Source organism: Chaetomium tenue (genome assembly GCF_020726465.1).
Source record: "Chaetomium tenue strain MPI-SDFR-AT-0079 chromosome Unknown F5144scaffold_1, whole genome shotgun sequence".
NCBI lineage: Eukaryota > Fungi > Ascomycota > Sordariomycetes > Sordariales > Chaetomiaceae > Chaetomium > Chaetomium tenue.
In genome coordinates, this window is record NW_027117329.1 from 4,617,251 (window position 1) to 4,635,546 (window position 18,296).

The 18,296-nt window shown below is 55.6% G+C and overlaps 6 protein-coding genes across 6 annotated transcripts; 2 read left to right on the forward strand and 4 right to left on the reverse strand.

Moving 5' to 3' along the window:
• Positions 1-363: 363 nt before the first annotated feature.
• On the reverse strand, positions 364-920 carry F5144DRAFT_589186 (uncharacterized protein; the record flags this gene model as incomplete). Its single annotated transcript, XM_066790009.1, has 3 exons — positions 364-420; positions 478-794; positions 863-920. The coding sequence occupies 3 exons, from the start codon at positions 918-920 to the stop codon at positions 364-366; spliced, it is 432 nt and encodes a 143-aa protein (XP_066649072.1).
• Positions 921-5,299: 4,379 nt separating this feature from the next.
• On the reverse strand, positions 5,300-6,402 carry F5144DRAFT_557288 (uncharacterized protein). Its single transcript, XM_066788012.1, has 2 exons — positions 6,112-6,402; positions 5,300-5,977 (listed from the first exon to the last, which is right to left on the reverse strand). The coding sequence occupies exons 1-2, from the start codon at positions 6,369-6,371 to the stop codon at positions 5,518-5,520; spliced, it is 720 nt and encodes a 239-aa protein (XP_066649073.1). The 5' UTR covers positions 6,372-6,402; the 3' UTR covers positions 5,300-5,517.
• A 162-nt stretch (positions 6,403-6,564) lies between these two features.
• F5144DRAFT_557290 (optic atrophy 3-like protein) lies at positions 6,565-7,818 on the reverse strand. The gene is made up of 2 exons (XM_066788013.1): positions 7,515-7,818; positions 6,565-7,452 (listed from the first exon to the last, which is right to left on the reverse strand). Exons 1-2 carry the CDS (start codon positions 7,578-7,580, stop codon positions 6,865-6,867), a joined length of 654 nt encoding a protein of 217 aa, XP_066649074.1. The 5' UTR covers positions 7,581-7,818; the 3' UTR covers positions 6,565-6,864.
• Positions 7,819-7,952: 134 nt separating this feature from the next.
• F5144DRAFT_617559 (uncharacterized protein) lies at positions 7,953-11,905 on the forward strand. The gene is made up of 4 exons (XM_066791886.1): positions 7,953-8,133; positions 8,300-8,707; positions 8,762-9,210; positions 9,264-11,905. The coding sequence occupies exons 2-4, from the start codon at positions 8,408-8,410 to the stop codon at positions 11,518-11,520; spliced, it is 3,006 nt and encodes a 1,001-aa protein (XP_066649075.1). The 5' UTR covers positions 7,953-8,133; positions 8,300-8,407; the 3' UTR covers positions 11,521-11,905.
• A 297-nt stretch (positions 11,906-12,202) lies between these two features.
• Positions 12,203-16,085, reverse strand: F5144DRAFT_589188 (uncharacterized protein; the record flags this gene model as incomplete). The annotated part of the gene is made up of 10 exons (XM_066790010.1): positions 12,203-12,414; positions 12,499-12,696; positions 12,792-12,986; positions 13,055-13,304; positions 13,373-13,768; positions 13,969-14,067; positions 14,785-15,062; positions 15,141-15,430; positions 15,542-15,736; positions 15,811-16,085. The coding sequence occupies 10 exons, from the start codon at positions 16,083-16,085 to the stop codon at positions 12,203-12,205; spliced, it is 2,388 nt and encodes a 795-aa protein (XP_066649076.1).
• An 824-nt stretch (positions 16,086-16,909) lies between these two features.
• On the forward strand, positions 16,910-18,280 carry F5144DRAFT_557299 (Alpha/Beta hydrolase protein). Its single transcript, XM_066788014.1, has one exon. The coding sequence runs from the start codon at positions 17,295-17,297 to the stop codon at positions 18,129-18,131; it is 837 nt and encodes a 278-aa protein (XP_066649077.1). The 5' UTR covers positions 16,910-17,294; the 3' UTR covers positions 18,132-18,280.
• Positions 18,281-18,296: the final 16 nt, after the last annotated feature.

Here is an 18,296-nt window from a genome sequence, read left to right on the forward strand (position 1 = left end):
ATGGACAAAATATGATGGTATATGGAAAAGAAATACAGAAAAATAAGAGAAGCGCTTTCAGATCGCCATCTAAGAATAGGAATGCGTATTTTCGGTTGTTGATGCCATATGTACGGTTTCTCTCTCCTCCTCGTCCCACTCTGGTCCACGTTTCTCCTTCGGTGAGCCCAAGCGATGGGCTTGGCTTGATCGTCTTCGGTCCCCGCGATGACGGCAACTGGTGTGTCTTGCTGGAACGGTTGGACGGATCGGCGGAGGCAACGTGGCGAGGTCGTGAGGTAGGGGGTCAAGAGGTGTTGGCGGCATCGAGTATTCACACCACGGGTAGATATATAGACAGGGGTAATAGGTGCGTGTGTCCATCTAGACACGCCCACGCGCGGTCCGCTGTGGTAGAGTCCACGGCTTTGCGCAAATCATCTGTTTAATGTGTTAGCATCCATCTCAAAAACGAAACAACATCCGGCCAAAACATACCTCTCCTTCACTGTACGCCCAAAAGTAGACCCCCAACCCAATGACCTGATAAATGGCGGCATTCGTGCCCTGGTACATCAATGCGGCGGCCAGGGCGGTCAGCGGCAGGAAAGCGAGGCGCGCTTCGAGGCTGCGATGGAAGCTGGAGCCGGCGAGGAAACCCAACGGCCACTCCCATGCGAGGAGGATGATACCAAAGACTAGATTGATGGTCTGGAGTACTGGTATCGGTTTGACGGCCGGATCGAGCGTCTTGGTGACGAAATCCCAAAATATCTTGGGCCAGAAGTATCCTTCTACTGCGGCAGCGATTTGGTCTGCATGTCTGTGTTAGCATTCCGTCCGGCCACTTTTCCTCTCGAGAATCCCCCCCTGGGTTACCTACACATTGCTGCCGAGAGGACAATGAGCCTCGCCCAGTGATTCTTGATAAGCCTTCCCATAATTCCGGTTGGCGAGTGATGGTTCGATCAAGCGGTCCCGGTGTCCCTTCTAATAGTCCGAGCTGTTCCACAAATGTCTCTCTTGCCGTGTCACAAAACACGCTGATGCTTTTGTCGTTTCCCCGATTATCACCGAAATTCCGTGTCCAAACGATCGATCCTGGGCGCCGAAGAAAAAGATGCGAGAGCCGAAGAGAAACAAATAGTACAGGGGTAAAAAGTCGAAGGAAAGAAAGGCGAGGTTCCGGACCTGCGATGGATGGGTGGCCTGGGCTACCGAGATCCAAGAGAAAAAGATCGATATGAAAGAAGGCTATCGACCAGCGGCGGCGAAGAAGGAGAGGAAGGGAAGAGAGGCGGAGGGGAGATCCGAGACACCCACGGCCAGCGGGGCGGTGCTGGCTTGATATTGGGGGATCCCTCGCCTCGGCCGGGCAGGGCGAGACAAGCCCGGGCGTCGGACGGGGGAGTCTGGCACTCGCCCTAGTGGGCTGGCACCGGAGCCCGGGAGCTCGTGTATCAGATGGGCCGCCGGGGGTGTGCTTGTGTCTCGGGTCGCAAGTCTGAAGCTAGGCTGTGTTCGTGCGATATCCAAGTTCGGGTGACCCTGTCTATGACCACGGCAGGCATATGGGCAAGCATTGATGGGGGTTCCCAGATGAGTGGACCGTTTCGTCGGATCGGGGGTTAAGCGGCCATGGGGATGCCGGAGTTGGACGAGGGGTCTGATTCAGACGAAGCTTTCCTGGGGGCTGGACTTTCTCTCAACTACCGTGGGATGTCAGGCCGGACAGCCCTCGCATAGAGGCGCGATGGAGATCAAACAAGGCAAGGTCGTGGTTACCAAGGGGAAGGTTTGAGGTGGAAGGGGGCGTTTGGGCATGGAGGTAATGTATGAGCGGAGCGGGGACGGATGCTTGATCGCCAGACACCCGGGACCTTGAGAGTTTAAGAAGTGACAGGGTCTATTGCGCCCAGAACGCCGAGGTGCCTGGAAGGGGGGGGGGGGGGGGACCCTGCGCGCGAACGGCCGTGGCGTGGTGTAAGTCGAGAAGTGGAGTCGTTTCCGGAACTTTTTGACGCCCCCTTGTCGGACACGGGGGGGTGGGTTCACAGAAACAAACGACAGCCTGACTCGAGGTTGAGGGAGAATTGAGAGAGAGGGTTGCCTCATCAGCAAAGAAAGAACAAGAAATGGAACCACGATCTGTGTCATGAGCAAAACCAGCCACGTTCGGGACCGCCTCAGCGTCTCCGCGCAAGCGATTGTGAGCGAGCCAAAGCCCCCGCATGGTCCGCATGGCAGCAGCCGAGGGGAAGGGCGGGACGTTGCTGAGGTCCAGGGGTGGGTGGGAGGTGGGGAAACAGGGGGCGGCTCGCGACGCAGAAAAAGTAACCAGGGGTACGAAGTGGTATTCCACACCCCTCTCACCTCTCAAACAACCAGCGATTTGCTGGAGCCCATCCATGCCAATGCTGTCTGATGGACGGCTTGTCGTCCAAGGCAAAAAAGGCTCGGCCGCTGCCCAGGCCGACCATGGGCGCGGGCGGCAAAATGCGGACGCTCACCGCGGGCCATGGTCCACGGGCAATGACCTGCTGCGTATTTCTTTTCCCTCCGTTTTTCCACTTTTTTTTTGTTCAATTCCTCGCTCTGTCGAACGAGAGGTAGCGAAAGGTAACGAGAGAAAAATGAGGATTTTCGTCTGCCATTACACACTGGGCAGACTGCAAAGAGCTCATTTGGGCGGCGACGAGAGAGAACAAAGATGGGCTTGCTGCTTGTTGCTCCGGTGGACTTCTTCGATGCAAGCGTTGCGACACAGCTCTCTGGGCTGGACTGTTTGGTGTGATTGGTGTGTGCCGAGGGCGGCTACAAAGCGGGTCCTGCCAATGAGATGGCCAGCCACGATGTCGCTGCGTCAGGAGCCAAGGGTCCCCCGCATATCTCCCTGTCTGCCAAGACGATGTACCGACCTGTAACGCCCCTGCACTTGGCCGCTGTCAAGTGACAAAGTTGACTCCTCCACCCTTGAGAGGTTCTTCTGTCTCCTGGTGGCTGAGATGCATCGCGGCTGGATTGGGCAACAATAACGGCACTATCGGCGTTGCTGCTGTGGACTGCGTCTGCACGCAAGCAATGAATGCGAGCAAGGGCTGCCCGAGATAGTTGCCCCGAACGGTGCAAGCAGCTCCATAGGCTGTTCTTTCCGTGCTGCCGGGCAAGACATTGATGTTCCAAAATGGAAGCTTAGCATGTTCGAGCGATGCATCGAAATCTCTGCTCAAACCCAGATTTGGGATTTTCCTTGCCGCCGCCATCACCTCGTACCGTCGAACAGCCACGGCAGACTCTGAGACCCGGTCCCGCTCATCCGGCGGCCGGCTGAAGCACAAACCGTTTGAGGCGGCTGGGGCGAACAATGCTGATGGAAGGGAGATCCATACTCTTGGCAGGGTCAGGGGCAGGGATCCTCGCTTAGGTGCCGCTGGCTTGCTTGAGCGGCGGGCCTCGACATGACAACCGCCACGGAGAAAACTCACTCATCGGATGTCGATGATGATGTTGGCCGCGATCGTTGACGATGGCGAAAAAACTGCCTGATTGTCTTTGTCGCTCAATTTCCGTTTCTGCAAGCGTTACATTCGTTCATCATGGCAAGATACTATCCATCCACGTGGGAACGTCTTTCGGATCTGGTGCTTCTCAAAAACCTCCGTGGATTGAGAACCCAAAACGCCAAGGGTTTGATGCTCTGAGCTACCACGTTGCCCAAGCGATCTCGGCTCCATCAACACAGCAGACCAGCCAGCCATTGCGGCAACGAAAAGCTTTTACGAATAGTGGACGAGCATTCCAACATCTATGTATAAAACCGCACTCCCGTTGCACTGCAGCATTTGAGTGCAGTCTTTTATCTGGTGGGCCGGAATCTCCCAGGCATTTGCATTTGCATTCACCGGCCCGGTCCCAGTCCCCATGTTGTTGCTTGCATATGCACATCGAGCATCTCCTTGCTCGTGGCCTCAATATAGATCGAAAAGAACACTCAACCAATCTTTTCAGCGGTTGGTCACCGTCAGCCATTGGCCGCTTCGGCATGGAATAAAACCTTGAGTCCAATGAGAACCAAAAGCTCGCTTCTTCCTTTCCAGCCAATGGGGCTGGAAACGATAGGTTTCCCCGCACCGTGTGGCTGCTTGGCCTCGAGCTGGTTCACCACTGCACCCTGCAGCAGATCACATCGCACAATGCCGGGCTATTTTTATCATCACAGCTGGGTCAAGAGTCGACCTTCGCTCGCTTTCAAATACCTTCATGTTACGGCCAAGCTCCTCGGATCGAGCTGGGAAGGATTATATCATGGCACTATTTGTGACGCCAACGCTGCCGTGATTTTGCAGTTGTCTCGGCGCGATCAAGATCCTGTGCCTCGTTGACTTTCGTGCGGAGTTTGACCCGGCGATCTTCCCGAGGCTGGGCGTTGTCGTCACCGCATCTCCGTCGAGCAGGAACCTCTCCGAGACGAACAAGATATTCTTGGTCTCACCTGCAGCCCTGCTTTGGGATTTGATCCTTCACCGCTACCGCTCGTGACACTGTCCACCACGCCGCGTCCCCGCACTTGTCGGCCCGTGAACTGACCGCCACCAACGCCTCCTACCGCGAACCGGCCGGGGAGGGCCGCCTTGATTTGAGACCACAATGCTTGAGCTTCAGGTGGCGCCGGGTTTCCCAATTGGGATACAAAATCATCAAAAGTCTCTTCTCCCATTCGCCTTCTCTCGTCGCCTCATCTTGTCTCACCCTATGAGCACATGACTTCTGGCGTGAGCCGCAATGTGTCAGCTTCCCTGTATGCCTACCGACGACCTTATTGACACCTGCGCTTTGCTGGAGCTGACAACAGTTAAACCACAAATACCGTTCGTGAGGGGATCACTCGCTCGCTTGGAAATGGCAGCTGACGCTCGCGACCCAACATGTCTAAGAAGAGATTACCTACCTACAGCTAGCAGGCAATGACGCCGCCAACATCAAAATGTATTCTTAGTAGTTGCTGAAATCCCGCACTGCCATTGGGCCTCGCAAACGGACTATTAGACGACGGGCTGCATAGAATCGGACCACGCCCAAATCGGTGACAGCTCCGTCCAACGGCCTTGCTACTGCAGCCTTGCTACGTAAGGCTGCCAACTAACTGCCTCACTGACATCAGGTGGCTTGCGCGTAGGCGACCTGACAGCCGACTGCATGGAGCTAACTCCGTGGTGATTTTTTGCCAGGTACCAGAGGGGCCGACTTGCCGCCAAATTTGGTGTCTACCGCGGCAATGTCTTAGATCTCGGTGTACGCCATCACATTAATCGATCTGTCACGGCGCCTCCGGGCTTATAGAGCAAATCACACCCACCCGCCAAGTCAGTGCTAGCTGTGTTCTGCCATGTTGTAGCTTAACCTCCACCGAGATACTATCCCCATCAATGCCACGTAGACAGCCCGAACCACCGAGACCAGCAGGCCATGCCCAAGCAAAAAAATATCACGTCCAGGATTCCCTAGCCGCAGCCCTAACAACCGAGGCAAGCTTCACGCTCACCCCGGCGTCGCAAACTCAAACTGCCAAAACGAGACCATCCCATCCCCATCGGCACCCCCAATCACCTCCCCCTCCGAGATCCCCTGAACCAACTCCCCCAAGCTCACCCACCGCTCCCTCACCCCCTCCACCACCCCCTCCGACAGCGCCCCGGACATATCATTGCTATTCACACCCCGACTCTGTCCTTGACCCTGCCCCTCACCATACCCGCACCCTTGGCCCCCAACCTGCCACCTACCCTGCTGCCCAAGCGCTGCCACCGCGGGCGCGTGCGTCGTAACGGTACACCAAGGCAGCAGCTCGCGCGCGGCATCCACCGGCCAGCGGCACGCCGTTCGCGCGCCTGTGACCGAGGACTGGAAGGCGTGGAGGGCGGCTGGCAGGGCGGTGGGGTCGGAGGAGGGGGGTGTGGTGAGCGGGATTATGGGGAGGGGGAGGGCGTGCGTTTGGAGTCTGTTGCGTGCGGGTGATTAGTGTTTAGTTATGTGTGGTGTGTAGATGTTTGTGTGGTGCGTGTGTGGGTGAGTGGGGGGGATGGGATGGGCGAGTGGGTGTGGTTTGTTGGGATGGGTGAATGGGGGGCTTACTGGACGTGGAGCTCCATAAAAGGTTGCATGGAGGGCTGAGGGGATGTTGAGTTGCTGTCTTGGGTGTTGAGGAGGAAGAGGAGGGCGGCGTTGTAGCCGTTAGTGAGGCCGTGGAGGTGCTGGATTCGAGGCAGCGTTTGTGAGTTGGCGAGGTCATCCGGGGCGAGGAGCAAGAGGTGAAAGGTCTCGTAGTTTTCTGAGTGTAAATCTGGGATGCTCAAGGCGATGTCATGGGTCACTAGGTTTGTTTCTAATGCCATGTTAGCTGTGAAATATCTATGCTTTGATCGGTATGTGGTGGTACCTCTCCATCGCCTCCCCTCGGTTTGTAAAAGTTGGGTTGCAGCCAATGTCCAGGCCGGGCGTTGCCTAAGGCTTGAGCAAATCAAGTTCACCGCGGACTCCTCGTTTGAGTGATCCATTAACTCACAATCCCGCACCGGGAACTGAACCATGAAGTGTTGAGTGGTCTCTCATTAACTGATTGGGTATCGTTTCTATCTCTATGTCAAAGTTGTTGTTGTTTTTTTGTGGGAGAAGAGTTTGTTTGCCTCTATCGACCCTTGCGCCTTCCTCATATGTAAACTTACATCCAGGCTCCCAGGCACCGGTGCCGTCTATCGTCAAAGTTTTCGTCATCGTGCAGATGAACCAGACAGCAGCATATTTCTCCAGGCTGCATCTCGAACAGGGTAGCCCGCCCGGACCCTGGAAAGGGTGCGATGGTGATATTATATTCCCTGCTTCCCAGCATCAAGCTGTCGCCGTTGGGGTTGCTAGGAGGGGCAGCTTCGTCTTCGGGTCCTTAAACGCCCTCAAAGCCTCCTCAATCATCTGCACGCGCTCATGCTGTCTCCTTTCCTCGGCCCTGAGTTCCTCCTCTTTTATCCTTAGTTCTTCCATCCGACATTGGAGTTCTTCAATCATTTCCTTGTTCTTGTCCGGCTTCTGCGATGACCTCCAGTACTCGTACGTTATCAATCCTCCCGCAACAGCAAGAATAAACGCATCACCAACGACGTCGGCAAAAAGGTCGACCGCCTTGCCCTCGGGAAGCGACCTGAACTTGCGCCTCCAAATGCTGACGGGGGGCTCTTTGTGCTCCTTGATCGACTCCCGTGCCGTCGTCCCGTACTTGGCTCGGAGCTCCTCCTCCTTCTTGACTTGCTCCTCTGTTTTTACGACGGGGGCCTCGGCCTTCTCCTTCGCTCGTTGCTCGGCATCTTGATTCCGTAATACAGCGACCGACATCCGCATATTAAGCTGGTGTATTATCTGGCCATACCGCGCGGCAAAAGCCCGGAATCTGGGGTGTTCGTGCGCCTGGTGTTTTATGTGGTTCTGCGAGGTGGGAGGAGTCAGGAGGGTGCCGGACTCGGAAGACGGTCTGGAAGCAAACGTACTGCACCGTATTTGGAGACATGTCGCACGAGGAGAGCCGCGAGTTTGAAGAGCGGCAGCGGCACCATTGCGCACTAAACTCTGGTTTTTTAACGGCCCACTGGATTGCGATGCCGAGCTTACGGGTGTCGGGTTTGGGGCTCGCCGCCGTGATCTCCGTTGGAAGTCCTTATTGCTGATTCAATACCGGTTTAACTTGTCGTCTTCAGGAAGCCTCGGAGGGGGACATGGAGTCATCTTGAACTTTGGTGGGGCTGTCTCAGGGACAGCTCGGTACTTGAGCCAATGATGTTGCGTCAAGTGGTGGTTCAAGGAAGCTTATTATTCGCAGCCGCAGGGACCATTATGGTGGCTCGAGGGCGGACAACTGTGCGGACCCACACTTGGGTCTTGTTGCTGTGGTGACCCGGGGAAACACTCCACGCTCGGCTCGGCCGCGAATTTCCCGATTGTATCTTTCCGGACCCGACACCTGCAACAAAACACTTCGCCGGTCCGGACTCATCACTAATACCTCACTGCTGTCACCGGTTGTGAGCACGCCTTCCCAACGGCAGCTCTGTCGTGTGCATCCGAGTCGTGGTCAACGACAGTCGCCGTATAACAACGACGTCTTGCATCGTAAGTTGATCCCTCGCGAACTCAATCCTGTTTTTGCTTTGTTTTAGTGGGTGGGAGTTGGGGGATTTAAAAATGTCGAGATGGCATCACGACACTCCCTGTCAACCATACTCCCTCCAGTGTCTTCCATGGCCTAGCTATTCGATCGACGCTAACTGGCAAACAGAACTGGCAAAACACCAGCTTCTGCTCGACAACACGTTGCCCGGCAAACTGTTAGGCCTTCACAACCCCCGATCTTCTCTCGAGCCTCCGGGGCCCGAAGGGTATCGAAATGGAGGCGTTGTCCCCCCGGGATGCTAATGCCCAACGGCTCCCTCGAGCGCACGAACTGAAGACGAAGGCTGCCGCCCAGCTCAAGACCACGAGGGACAAGGAGCACCCGCCGCCGCCGCCCAACAATGTTGTCGAGCCGCCAAGCTCCGACCGCAGGGATGGTGTCGTCTATCAAGTCGGCAAGCTCCTAGGAAAGGGCGGTTTTGCCATTTGCTACGAAAGCAAGGCTGCAGGAGCATCGAAGCGCGTTGCCTTGAAGATTGTCAAGAGCAAGATGCCGACAAAGATGGAGCAAAAGGTGAGTACTACGGCGACGGGTTTGTGGTGCTTAAAGCTAACAGCCGTTCTCTAGTTCCAAACAGAACTGCAGATCCACTCGAAGATGCGGCACCAGAACATCGTGCAGTTTCACCGCGCCTTTACATTCGAGAGCTGTACCTACCTGGTTCTGGAACTTTGCCCCAATGGCTCGCTCATGGACATGGTTAAGCGTCGCAAGGGCCTGACCGAGGCTGAAGTGCGCTTCTACACGGTCCAGATTGCTGGCGCCATCAAATATATGCACGCAAAGGGCATCATCCACCGCGATCTCAAGATGGGCAACATCTTCCTCGACAAGTACATGAACGCCAAGATTGGCGACTTCGGCCTCGCTGCTCTGCTCCTGACCGGCAAGGACATGCAGGTTATGCGGCGGACAACGCTCTGCGGAACTCCCAACTACATTGCTCCTGAGATCTTGGAAAAGGGCAAGAAGGGCCATGATCACATGGTCGATATCTGGAGTCTGGGAATCATTGTGTAAGCTCTTGCTGAAACTGATTGTGTCTCACACCAAGGCTAATTCAGACTAGGTTCGCGATGCTCACATCCAAGCCTCCCTTCCAATCTTCGACGACCGACGAAATTTACCGCCGCGCAAAAGATCGTGACTACGAATGGCCATCAGCCGACACCTCGTCAAAATACATCACCCAGGAAGCGAAAGACCTTGTTGCTACCATGCTTCAAGATGCCGATAAGCGACCCGACCCCGACACAATTGTGGCACACCCATTCTTCACATCCGGGTACATGCCAGGCCCTTCCGACATCAACTACAAACTGCGAGAATTTGCGCCTGAAAACCCCGCCTTTTACGAGCCCCTGAATTCCCAGGCCCAGTCCATCAACCTCCGGAACGTCCAGGAGATGTGCCGAGAGTGTGGCGTTGGGCCATGGTGTCAGTCGCAGTTGGTCTTCAGGAATATCTGGAGGGAAATGGCGGAGGAGGAGCAGAACGGTCTGACTCCAGTCATCCCGCTAGCCGAGGGTATTGTCTACCGGCCGTTCGATGAAATCAAGAACGAGCAGAAGCTGCAGGCTCGGATCGCGGCGCAACAACTCTCAAAGCAGTCATCGCAAACTTCGGAGCGACCATCCGAGTCCAGAAGCCTCAAGGAGAGCACCCTATCCCAAAAGCCCTCAGCCGGCCTACTACGTGCTCCACCCCAAAGCTTCGCTGCCCAGCAGAGGGCGCAACACAGGCCTGCAACCACGACGACGGGCGTGTCGCGATCCAAATCTGTCACGGAACCAGCGACGAGAACCGTCGCCCTGCGACCGCGCCCCACGAGAGAAACACCTGCGCCCTCTCAGCAGCCCGCCGATGATGCCGCTCCAGTCCCAAGAACGTCGACCCGCAGCCTTCGTAGCCAGCTCACATCGACAAGAAGTCAGCCCGCTGTTCGCTCCGACGACCGTCCTCCCCCGCTACGACGGCCGGCATCCACGCGAGAGAAGCCACAAGAAGAGAAACTATCGTTGTTCAGTCCGTCCGAGTACCAAGAAACGGTCCCTGGCACCCAACCAGATGTGGTTCTCGAGCGGCTCCAGAAGCTTCAGGCTGAGCTTGAGCGTGCGCTCAATGCCCGGACCATGGCACTTGTGTCTTCGAGGGACAAGACGCCGTCGCCCCCGCATATCGTGGTGAAGTGGGTTGACTACACCAACAAGTTTGGTCTGGGCTACGTCCTCAATGATGGAAGTGTTGGGTGTATCCTCCGCAGTATCCCGTCGCCAGAGAGTGCTGAGCCCGGCATGCTGCCGCCCGCTTGTTTGCTCGTCCACGATGCCGAGCGTCACTGCCTGCGCAAGGACGACCCGAACTACAGCGGACGCCACCAAATCGTGCCCATGAAAGAAGGCATCTATTTCTACGAGAACAACGGGGAGACTGGCATCTCCCGCGTCCGGGTCGCTCCGGAGAACTTTATCCTCCCTGTCCACGCAGACGGCACTGTTGGCAAGCTCTCGGCAGGCCGCGACATCTACGACCACCGAAAACGCGAGCGCATCGTCCTCTGGAAGAAGTTTGCCAACTACATGATCGCCTACGGCCGCGAGATGGACAGCCCCACCCAACAATCGACACCGACAGCGACCGACGACGCAGCCATGCGCGTGCCGACCATCACGGACCCAACAGCGGTACCCGCAGACGTTGTCACCTTTTACCAACGGTTCGGCGACGTCGGCTGCTGGATGTTCGCGGATGGACACACGCAGTTCAACTTCCCGGACCACACCAAGATTGTGCTCGACGCCGCCGGCGTCTGGTGCCACTTCTGGCACCTCCCCCAAGACGCCGCGCGCCGCCTCGACGAAACAGGCTCCCTCGCCGAATCCGCCCTCGACGACCGCGCCGTGCTCTCCTACCCCCTCCAAACCCTCCTCAACTTCGCCAAACCCCCCACCACCACCACCTCCTCCTCCTCTTACCGAAGCAGCGGCGGCAGCACCCGAAGCGTCAGCGCCAGCTCCCGCCGACGCCCCGAGATCGCCCCCGAACTCCAAAACATCCCCGCGGCCAACCAGTTCCGCAAGAAGATGGAGTTTGTGCGCGACGTCGTGCGCGAGTGGACCGCCAACGGCGGGCTCGGCAACTCGGACCTGACCCGCGAGCGCCGCCTGCGCTGGACGGGCGTGCGCGAGACCCGTGGTGTGCCGATTCCGGCCAAGCATGTGTGGGTTACGATCGGGGCGAGGGGCGGGGATGAAAGGTTGGCGGCGATGGTGGATCCGCGGACGCCGGGGGTGATTGGGGAGGATGTGGATGAGAGGAGGCGGTAGATCGGGACTGCTCTCGGGGAGGTGTATATACCCTTCATGGATACCAGACCTCGAAGGGGGTGGTGATTGTTTTGTTCTGTTTCGTTGGTTTGGCGTTGGCTGGGGTTGTTTGTTGCTGTTGTTGTTGAGCGCGGCGGCGTTGGGGAAGAAGAGCATGAGGCGTTGCTTGCTTGCTTGGGACATGTTATGACGAGATGATTCCTCTTTACTTTTTTTTCCTTTTTCTTCTCTGCTCTCGCTCTCTCTTAATTTTGCTGTGGAAGAGAGGGAGAGGAGACCTACTTGACTAGGTGGATGGTGACCTAGACGGGGGGGTGTATTAGACAGTGCTTGGTGGTCTGTCGGCGTGCGCTTGCTGGCATTTCGGGCCTTCGCGGCCTCTTCTTCTTTGTTTAATTCCTTGTCAATCTTACTTGTTGTGCATACTACTAGCTAGCCAGCCTGTATGTAGATACCGTTTTGTGGTCCCTGCTTGTTTCCTATCCTCGCTCCCAAGTTGTGGTGTCGCCAAGCAGTGGTGAGCTTAGCACTCAACACCCGCGCTGCTCTGTTCCAAGTTATTATCCCTGGGGTTGCTTCCCTGAATGATACTGACCGCAAACAAACATGCTCCGAAGCAGATATATACTCCACAGGGAACTCTCCTCCCCGCCCTAAACCGACAGAAGGCGGCCCTTGGTGCTCAGTCGAGAATCTCCAGGGGTTGTTCCAAAGTCTGTCCCAAGGGCTTCTCCAAGTCGTTTTCCAAGGCCTGTTCCATAGCCTGTTCCCAGGGCTGCTCCAAGAACTCATCGTCTGCCATGGACGTCAACTTGGCATCAAGCCAGGTCTTAAAGGCAGAAGCCGAGTTCGCCATCTCATCGTGGTTAAAGTTGTACTCCTCAAACGCCCGCACTTCATGCCATTCAGACCCCCGGTTAGCCAACCAACGAACGCACACATCACTCAGTGAACGGCAGGGGAAAGTCAAAAACTCACTATCACACACAGGCGCGCCATTCACCCAGTCCTTCCCCGTCAGCCGCGAGTACTCCTGTATGCGGCCCGCTCGCTCGGAACGGATGGCCTCGTACAGCTTGAGGCGCTCAGGCACCTCGTGGGGCTCAGTGCCCAGGGGCAAGACAGCGGCGAGAGCGGCGGCGTCTTCGATGGCTTGGGCACCGCCTTGTGCTTGGTCTGGCGGTGGGGTGCACGGGTGGGGTGGTTAGGACTGTCCAGTATCATCTAGGTGTTGAGGTTGAGAGGGGGAGGGGGGGGCGATGGTGGCTTACAGGGCAGGCAGGGGTGTGCCGCGTCGCCCATGAGGGCGAGTTTCGACGATGTCCAGGTGGGTAGGGTCTCCATGTCGAGGAGCTGCCAGGCTTTAATTGTGGTCTTGTCGGCTTTGCGGAAGAGGGTCAGGAGCCGCTCGTCGAAATCGCTGAACGCGTTGAGCACCTCCTCGCGCGTAGCAACCGTGCCCCAGTCTGGGGGGAAGAAAAGGGGGTTAGCATATGCGCGTTTATGGAGCAGATGAGGGGCGGTGTTGACGTACCGTGGTTGGGGAGAGTTTCCGAGACTGGGTCGGGGTAGATACAGACAAGGTTCAACCACTCGTTGTTTTGGCACGGATACATGACAATCCGCCTGTCGTCTGCGAACCAGGTGGTGAGTGTGTCTTGCTGGCTGCCCAGTGATTCTGTCTCGGGACTGAATCCGACTAGGCATGAGGGAATGAGGAACCGGAAGGCTGCTTTGCCGGTGCGGAACAGCTCCGTTTTCTTGATGGTCTCCCTCGTTTTTGACTGGAGCACAATGTCAGTCCCAGTTGGTCTGCACAAATACTTACTCATGGCCATGGGGGCAATCCTACTTTAATGCCGTCGGCCCCAATAAACACATCAGCCGATACCAGTACACCAGAGTCCACATAAACCCCCACATCTGGCTTGACGTCGACAACACGGTGTTTTGGAAGAAACTCCACGGGCTCCCCAACCCCCTCCGCCGACGTGGCAACTCTCTTCAGTTCCCGGTGAAGAGCAGGGCGGTGAACCATCTGTCGGGGGTAGCCCCAGCGTGCGTTGGGGACGGTGAGGTCAACGTCTTTGATCACGTCGCCGCCTTTGGTGCGTTCAACATAGCGAGACATCAAGCTTGGCTCCAGGTTCTCGGTCTTGATGCCCCAGCGCGGCAGGATGCGGGTGACGTTGGGGGAGAGGTGGATCGCCGCCCCTATATCGGCGACTATGTTGTATTTGTCCATGACCTGCCAGTGAGTGTTAGTCGGGGGTTTCCATGGATACGAGGCTACCGGTATATCGAGTTTGGGGGGGTAGGGAGATGCACCAAAACCTTGTGACCATTCCGCCGCAAGGCAATGGCAGCGGAAAGCCCACTAATCCCGCCGCCGATGATGAGTATTGCCAGAGGACGGTATTCTAGTTCCTCCTCCTCCTCCATGCATACCAAACCTCCAAGCTCCGATCCTTCCATGTCTCCTATGGCGAGTAATGAGGCAATTAAGTTAATATTTGTTAAAGAGTCAATATTTGTTAGAGAGTCAAACTGATTCGGACGAGCCTGTAATTGGAAGGGTGTTATCGAAGCCGCGGGGAGGTTGGGTGACACGAAGCGGAGTCCGGAGTCCGGATATGAACCGAATGTGGCGGTTGTTTACAGGTCCGGGCAGCCAAGAAGGCAACTGCTGGATGAGAAATGTCTACCTACATGTACAATATCAATTGTGGGAAGGTGTAGGAGTGCGATCATTCTTGCAAAAATAGGCAGAGTACCCCTTTGAACATCAAACAAGGCCACTGATGCAGGCAGGTATTACAAATAGCCCGAGCAGTACTATCACATGAAGTCATGAACCAATGCATACCCAAGATAACTGAGGCAAAACACAAACGCCAACCATGCCAATGACTACCACATCGGAGAATAAGACTTGGTGATCCGGCGTGCAGTCTCCCAGCCGTAGTGCTCCTTCTCAGCCTCAAAATATGACAACTGCTCCTGCACCTTCTTTTCCAAGAAAGCCTGACGTTCCTCTGAAGCCTCGATAAAGGCTCGAACACGTGGGATTACCTCTTCGTCCAATCGCTTTTCCAACTCTTCGTCTGTAGGATTACGAGGACGAGGTACTGTCTTTTGGAAAACGAGTTCCCCGTATACAAGGAAGGCATAATCGGGATAGTTGAGTCCAATGGCAACACCGGGGTGGCACCTGTTGGGCAGGCTTTTAGTCGTATCCATAGCTGGGGGGAGGGAGGTAACAACATACCACGTCTCCAGGGCCGCCCACTCGGTCGATAGGAGTGGAGGAAGATCTAGCGCTTTCTCCCGTTCCTGGACGGCTTTACGGAGGTAAGCGACTTGTGTGCAATACGCATCTTCTGCAAGCAGCACGAATTCTATATTGCCGGCAGTGAGCCAAATAGGGGGCATCATGAGCTGGGCTGGCACGACCCGGCTCCATTCCCAGTCCAGGACACCAACGAGTTTGTAGTCTTGGTCAAACAGGACATTTCCTATGACTATATCCATGTCTCCGTGTACTAACAAGTGCGCAACGTAGCGAAGTGCGGTGTCAGCCAGGTTGTTGTCATATATGGCAAGGAGAGGAGCTAACATACCCAGGACGAATGGTCCTTCATTGGCTGACTGATCCAACCATTCGTCTTTAATATAGTGCTTGAAATGGTGAGCGGCATACAAAACAGAGTCAGGTGTCCTATCGTCCAGTGCTTGGTCACGTTCCTTCTCAAGCTTGTTGTTTGCTAGCCATAGGAGGCCATCCACGAATTCCTTGGCCGTGGAGAAGGTTCGTTTGGGCGGGAAGACTTCGTCGGGCTCTAGGCCATCGAGTTCTTGGTCCGAGATCTCGACTGAGAGCGGCCGTTGGTACACACCGATTTCTTCTGGGCTACAAGATATGGCCGAGATATTACGGGAACTTAGCCCCAAGGCCCCGATTCGGGGAAACTCCAGTTGGCGAAGCTGGATGTAGATATCGGCTAGTTGCTGGTGGATAAACCTCGCAGTGGGAGTCTGAGGCCCTGCCAATCGGCCAACCTCGCCGAAGGTGTCCTCGACCCCGAATCCTAGGGCTTTAAGACTCTGGCCATCAATGTAGTCCATAATGATGAAGGGTAGCCCATTCAGTCCTGTGTCAGAGAAGGCGTAGGCATGTACTCTCGGGATGGGGATTGTAGTTTTGGCCGACACATATCTAGGAAGGCATAGGGCTGAGCTTAGCTCCAGCGTTCGAGCGAGTAATTGATTAGAGGGAACCCTGAAGCCTACCGCATCGTCGCCAATTCAATCTCGGTCTTTTCGTCCAGGACGGCCTTGGGTACCATGACGGGGATCGGGATTCGGACCGCCCATCGTTCTGATGTGGGCTTAAACTCGACAAAAAAACAGAGGTTGAAACCGCCACGCTTGCGCGGACGAAAGATGGTGCATGGGTCTCCGTGGTGGAAAGAGGAAGCCAGGCGGCAGATTTCACCCTCATCGAAAGAATTGACCCATCGATCTCGCTCCTCGTCCATTTCCTCAGATTTCATCTCGTCTCTCATGGTGGAGCTGAGTAACTGTGAAGCTGATATAATTGAATGATGTGAATGAGAACCAAGTGCAAGTCAGCTGGTTAGTTGGTTCTTGAAGTCTTGAAGAAGTGCACAGGGAGTCTGGAGATAAACGGGAACAGCTTCAGGCCTCCGATCATTCCCCGTTGATTGAACAACTGGGAGATATTTAGCACCCGATTGGTCTGGGGCTGCAGCATGTTGACTGTTGGTTGTTGGCGTGTTGCCAAAAATAAACGATAGCTACCTACCTAAGGTACGACGACATGCTATTTTATGCATGTAAACACTCCAGGCACCTCATCAACTCCGTGGTAGAATATTTAACGTCAGAAACCATGGCTACCTTAGTTTTTTCCTACGGTAGGTTTCAGATCGAAGTATCAACTCTTCAATAGAGGTTATGTCTCATGGAGTTTTATTGCAGGACCATACGTAGCAAAGATTAAATAAAAACCGTACCCGACCGTCACACCGTTAAGCATTTTAGAGACTCTGAAATCTCAAATACCTTAGCTTTGGAAGATTTGAAACTCCCCGGGGAGATATCTCGGTCATATAGGTAGACTCAAATTTGCAGATTGGAAACAGATATTCAATATACCTGTACCTTGCCGTCCCGCTCCATTGTAAGATTATCCGAGGCAATGTATGTACACTGGGCTAGGTATCCTCATAAGGGGCTTGTGTTTGCAATCTTTCTTTGAATTGGTCCTCTCGTGGTCCTCTCGTGGTCCTCTCGTGGTATTTAAAACAGTTATGGATCCATGTCCGAAAGTTCGGGATACCAACCGCCGGTCCACATCCTTTTTCTAGCTCCCTAGGGACCTACTAGTAGGTGATAGGTCGGTGACCCAGAACCCACCCGGCCCCCAAACCACATCCCGACTCCTCGCCGCCAAGGGGGCTAACTATGTAGCTGCTGACTTGGTCGGCGGCACGGCGATTGCGAAGCCCCGACGACACCGACCGAATCCGGAAATACCGGAGCCGGAGAGTCACACCGTGCACTTGATGACAGGAAGGATTCTGATTCCCACCAGCAATACAACATGTGTGGAAAGCATAAATAGTACCAGCCTCCTCGAGTAGTCAAACTGTCACTTGCAACTATCTAGGTATGTACATACCTATACTACCACATTCACACGTTATACCCATCTTCGATCTGTCCAGAGAAGCTAAGAACCAACACTCATCATGGAATCCAACCTCACCAAAGCCATCGTTCACAACGAAGGTTGTGACCTGCACTACTTCTACCAAGGCCAGGGGCCCCTCATCACCTTCATCCCCGGCGGGAACGGCCACGGGCGGCAGTTCTTCAACCTCATGGCCGCCCTGTCCGACAAGTACACCTGCGTGGCCTTCGACCGCCGCCAGATGTCGGCCAGCCAGGTCCAGGTCAACAAGAAGCTCAGCCCGCCGCAGCAGGCCCGGGACATCCGCGCCGTCATCCAGGCCATGGGCTTCGCCAAGTCCATCCTCTTCGGCAGCAGCAGCGGCGGCATCTTCGCCTTCACCTTCGCCCACGACTTCCCGCACATGGTCGACCACCTGATCGCCCACGAGGCCCCCACCACCTCCCTCCTCCCCGAGGCCTCCGACGTCTTTGAGCAGTTCCTCCGCCTCATGGAGATCTACCAGACCGAGGGGCTCGAGAAGGTCTCTGCCGTGTGGGGCGCTGGGTTAATTGGGTACGGCGACGAGGGGATCCCCAAGACGGCGAGCCCGGAGCCCGGGAATGCCTTGAATTTCTGGGAAAACGAGTTCCCTTCGCTGCTGGGCTATACGCCCAACTTCTGGCGCATCAAGCAGAACGGGACTAGCATCGGCGTGATGAGGGGTGTTCGATGCAAGGATGCCTTTTTTGCGAAGGCGACCGAGGAGCAGGCCAAGGTTTTGGAGTGCACCAAGATGCTGGTGCCGGGCCACCACCAGGGCTTTGAGGTTGAAACAAAGGAGTTCCTGCCTTCCTTTTTGAACATGTTGGACATCTTGGAGAAGAAGAGGCAGGACGCGGCGTCGGAAAACTGATGGATTGGTTTAGGCAAGGGAGAAATGTGTAATTTGAACGAACCGAACCGTAGCCGCCTCAAAGACCATGAAAGCACAACTCGACCCCTTGTCCCATCACGCACCACACCCAATCCCCTCACTCCTCCCCTATCCCAACAAACCCACACAACTTCCTCTCCCAGC

Bases quoted from the DNA above. Each gene is read 5' to 3' on its own strand.
- F5144DRAFT_557290 (XM_066788013.1), bottom strand. From the start codon at position 7,580: ATGGTGCCGCTGCCGCTCTTCAAACTCGCGGCTCTCCTCGTGCGACAT. The intron at 7,453-7,514 runs GTACGTTTGCTT...CCCACCTCGCAG, and splicing joins ATGTCTCCAAATACGGTGCA to AACCACATAAAACACCAGGC.
- F5144DRAFT_557299 (XM_066788014.1), top strand. From the start codon at position 17,295: ATGGAATCCAACCTCACCAAAGCCATCGTTCACAACGAAGGTTGTGAC.
- F5144DRAFT_557288 (XM_066788012.1), bottom strand. From the start codon at position 6,371: ATGGCATTAGAAACAAACCTAGTGACCCATGACATCGCCTTGAGCATC. The intron at 5,978-6,111 runs GTAAGCCCCCCA...CGCACGCAACAG, and splicing joins TTTATGGAGCTCCACGTCCA to ACTCCAAACGCACGCCCTCC.
- F5144DRAFT_617559 (XM_066791886.1), top strand. From the start codon at position 8,408: ATGGAGGCGTTGTCCCCCCGGGATGCTAATGCCCAACGGCTCCCTCGA. The intron at 8,708-8,761 runs GTGAGTACTACG...GCCGTTCTCTAG, and splicing joins CGACAAAGATGGAGCAAAAG to TTCCAAACAGAACTGCAGAT. The intron at 9,211-9,263 runs GTAAGCTCTTGC...AATTCAGACTAG, and splicing joins TGGAGTCTGGGAATCATTGT to GTTCGCGATGCTCACATCCA.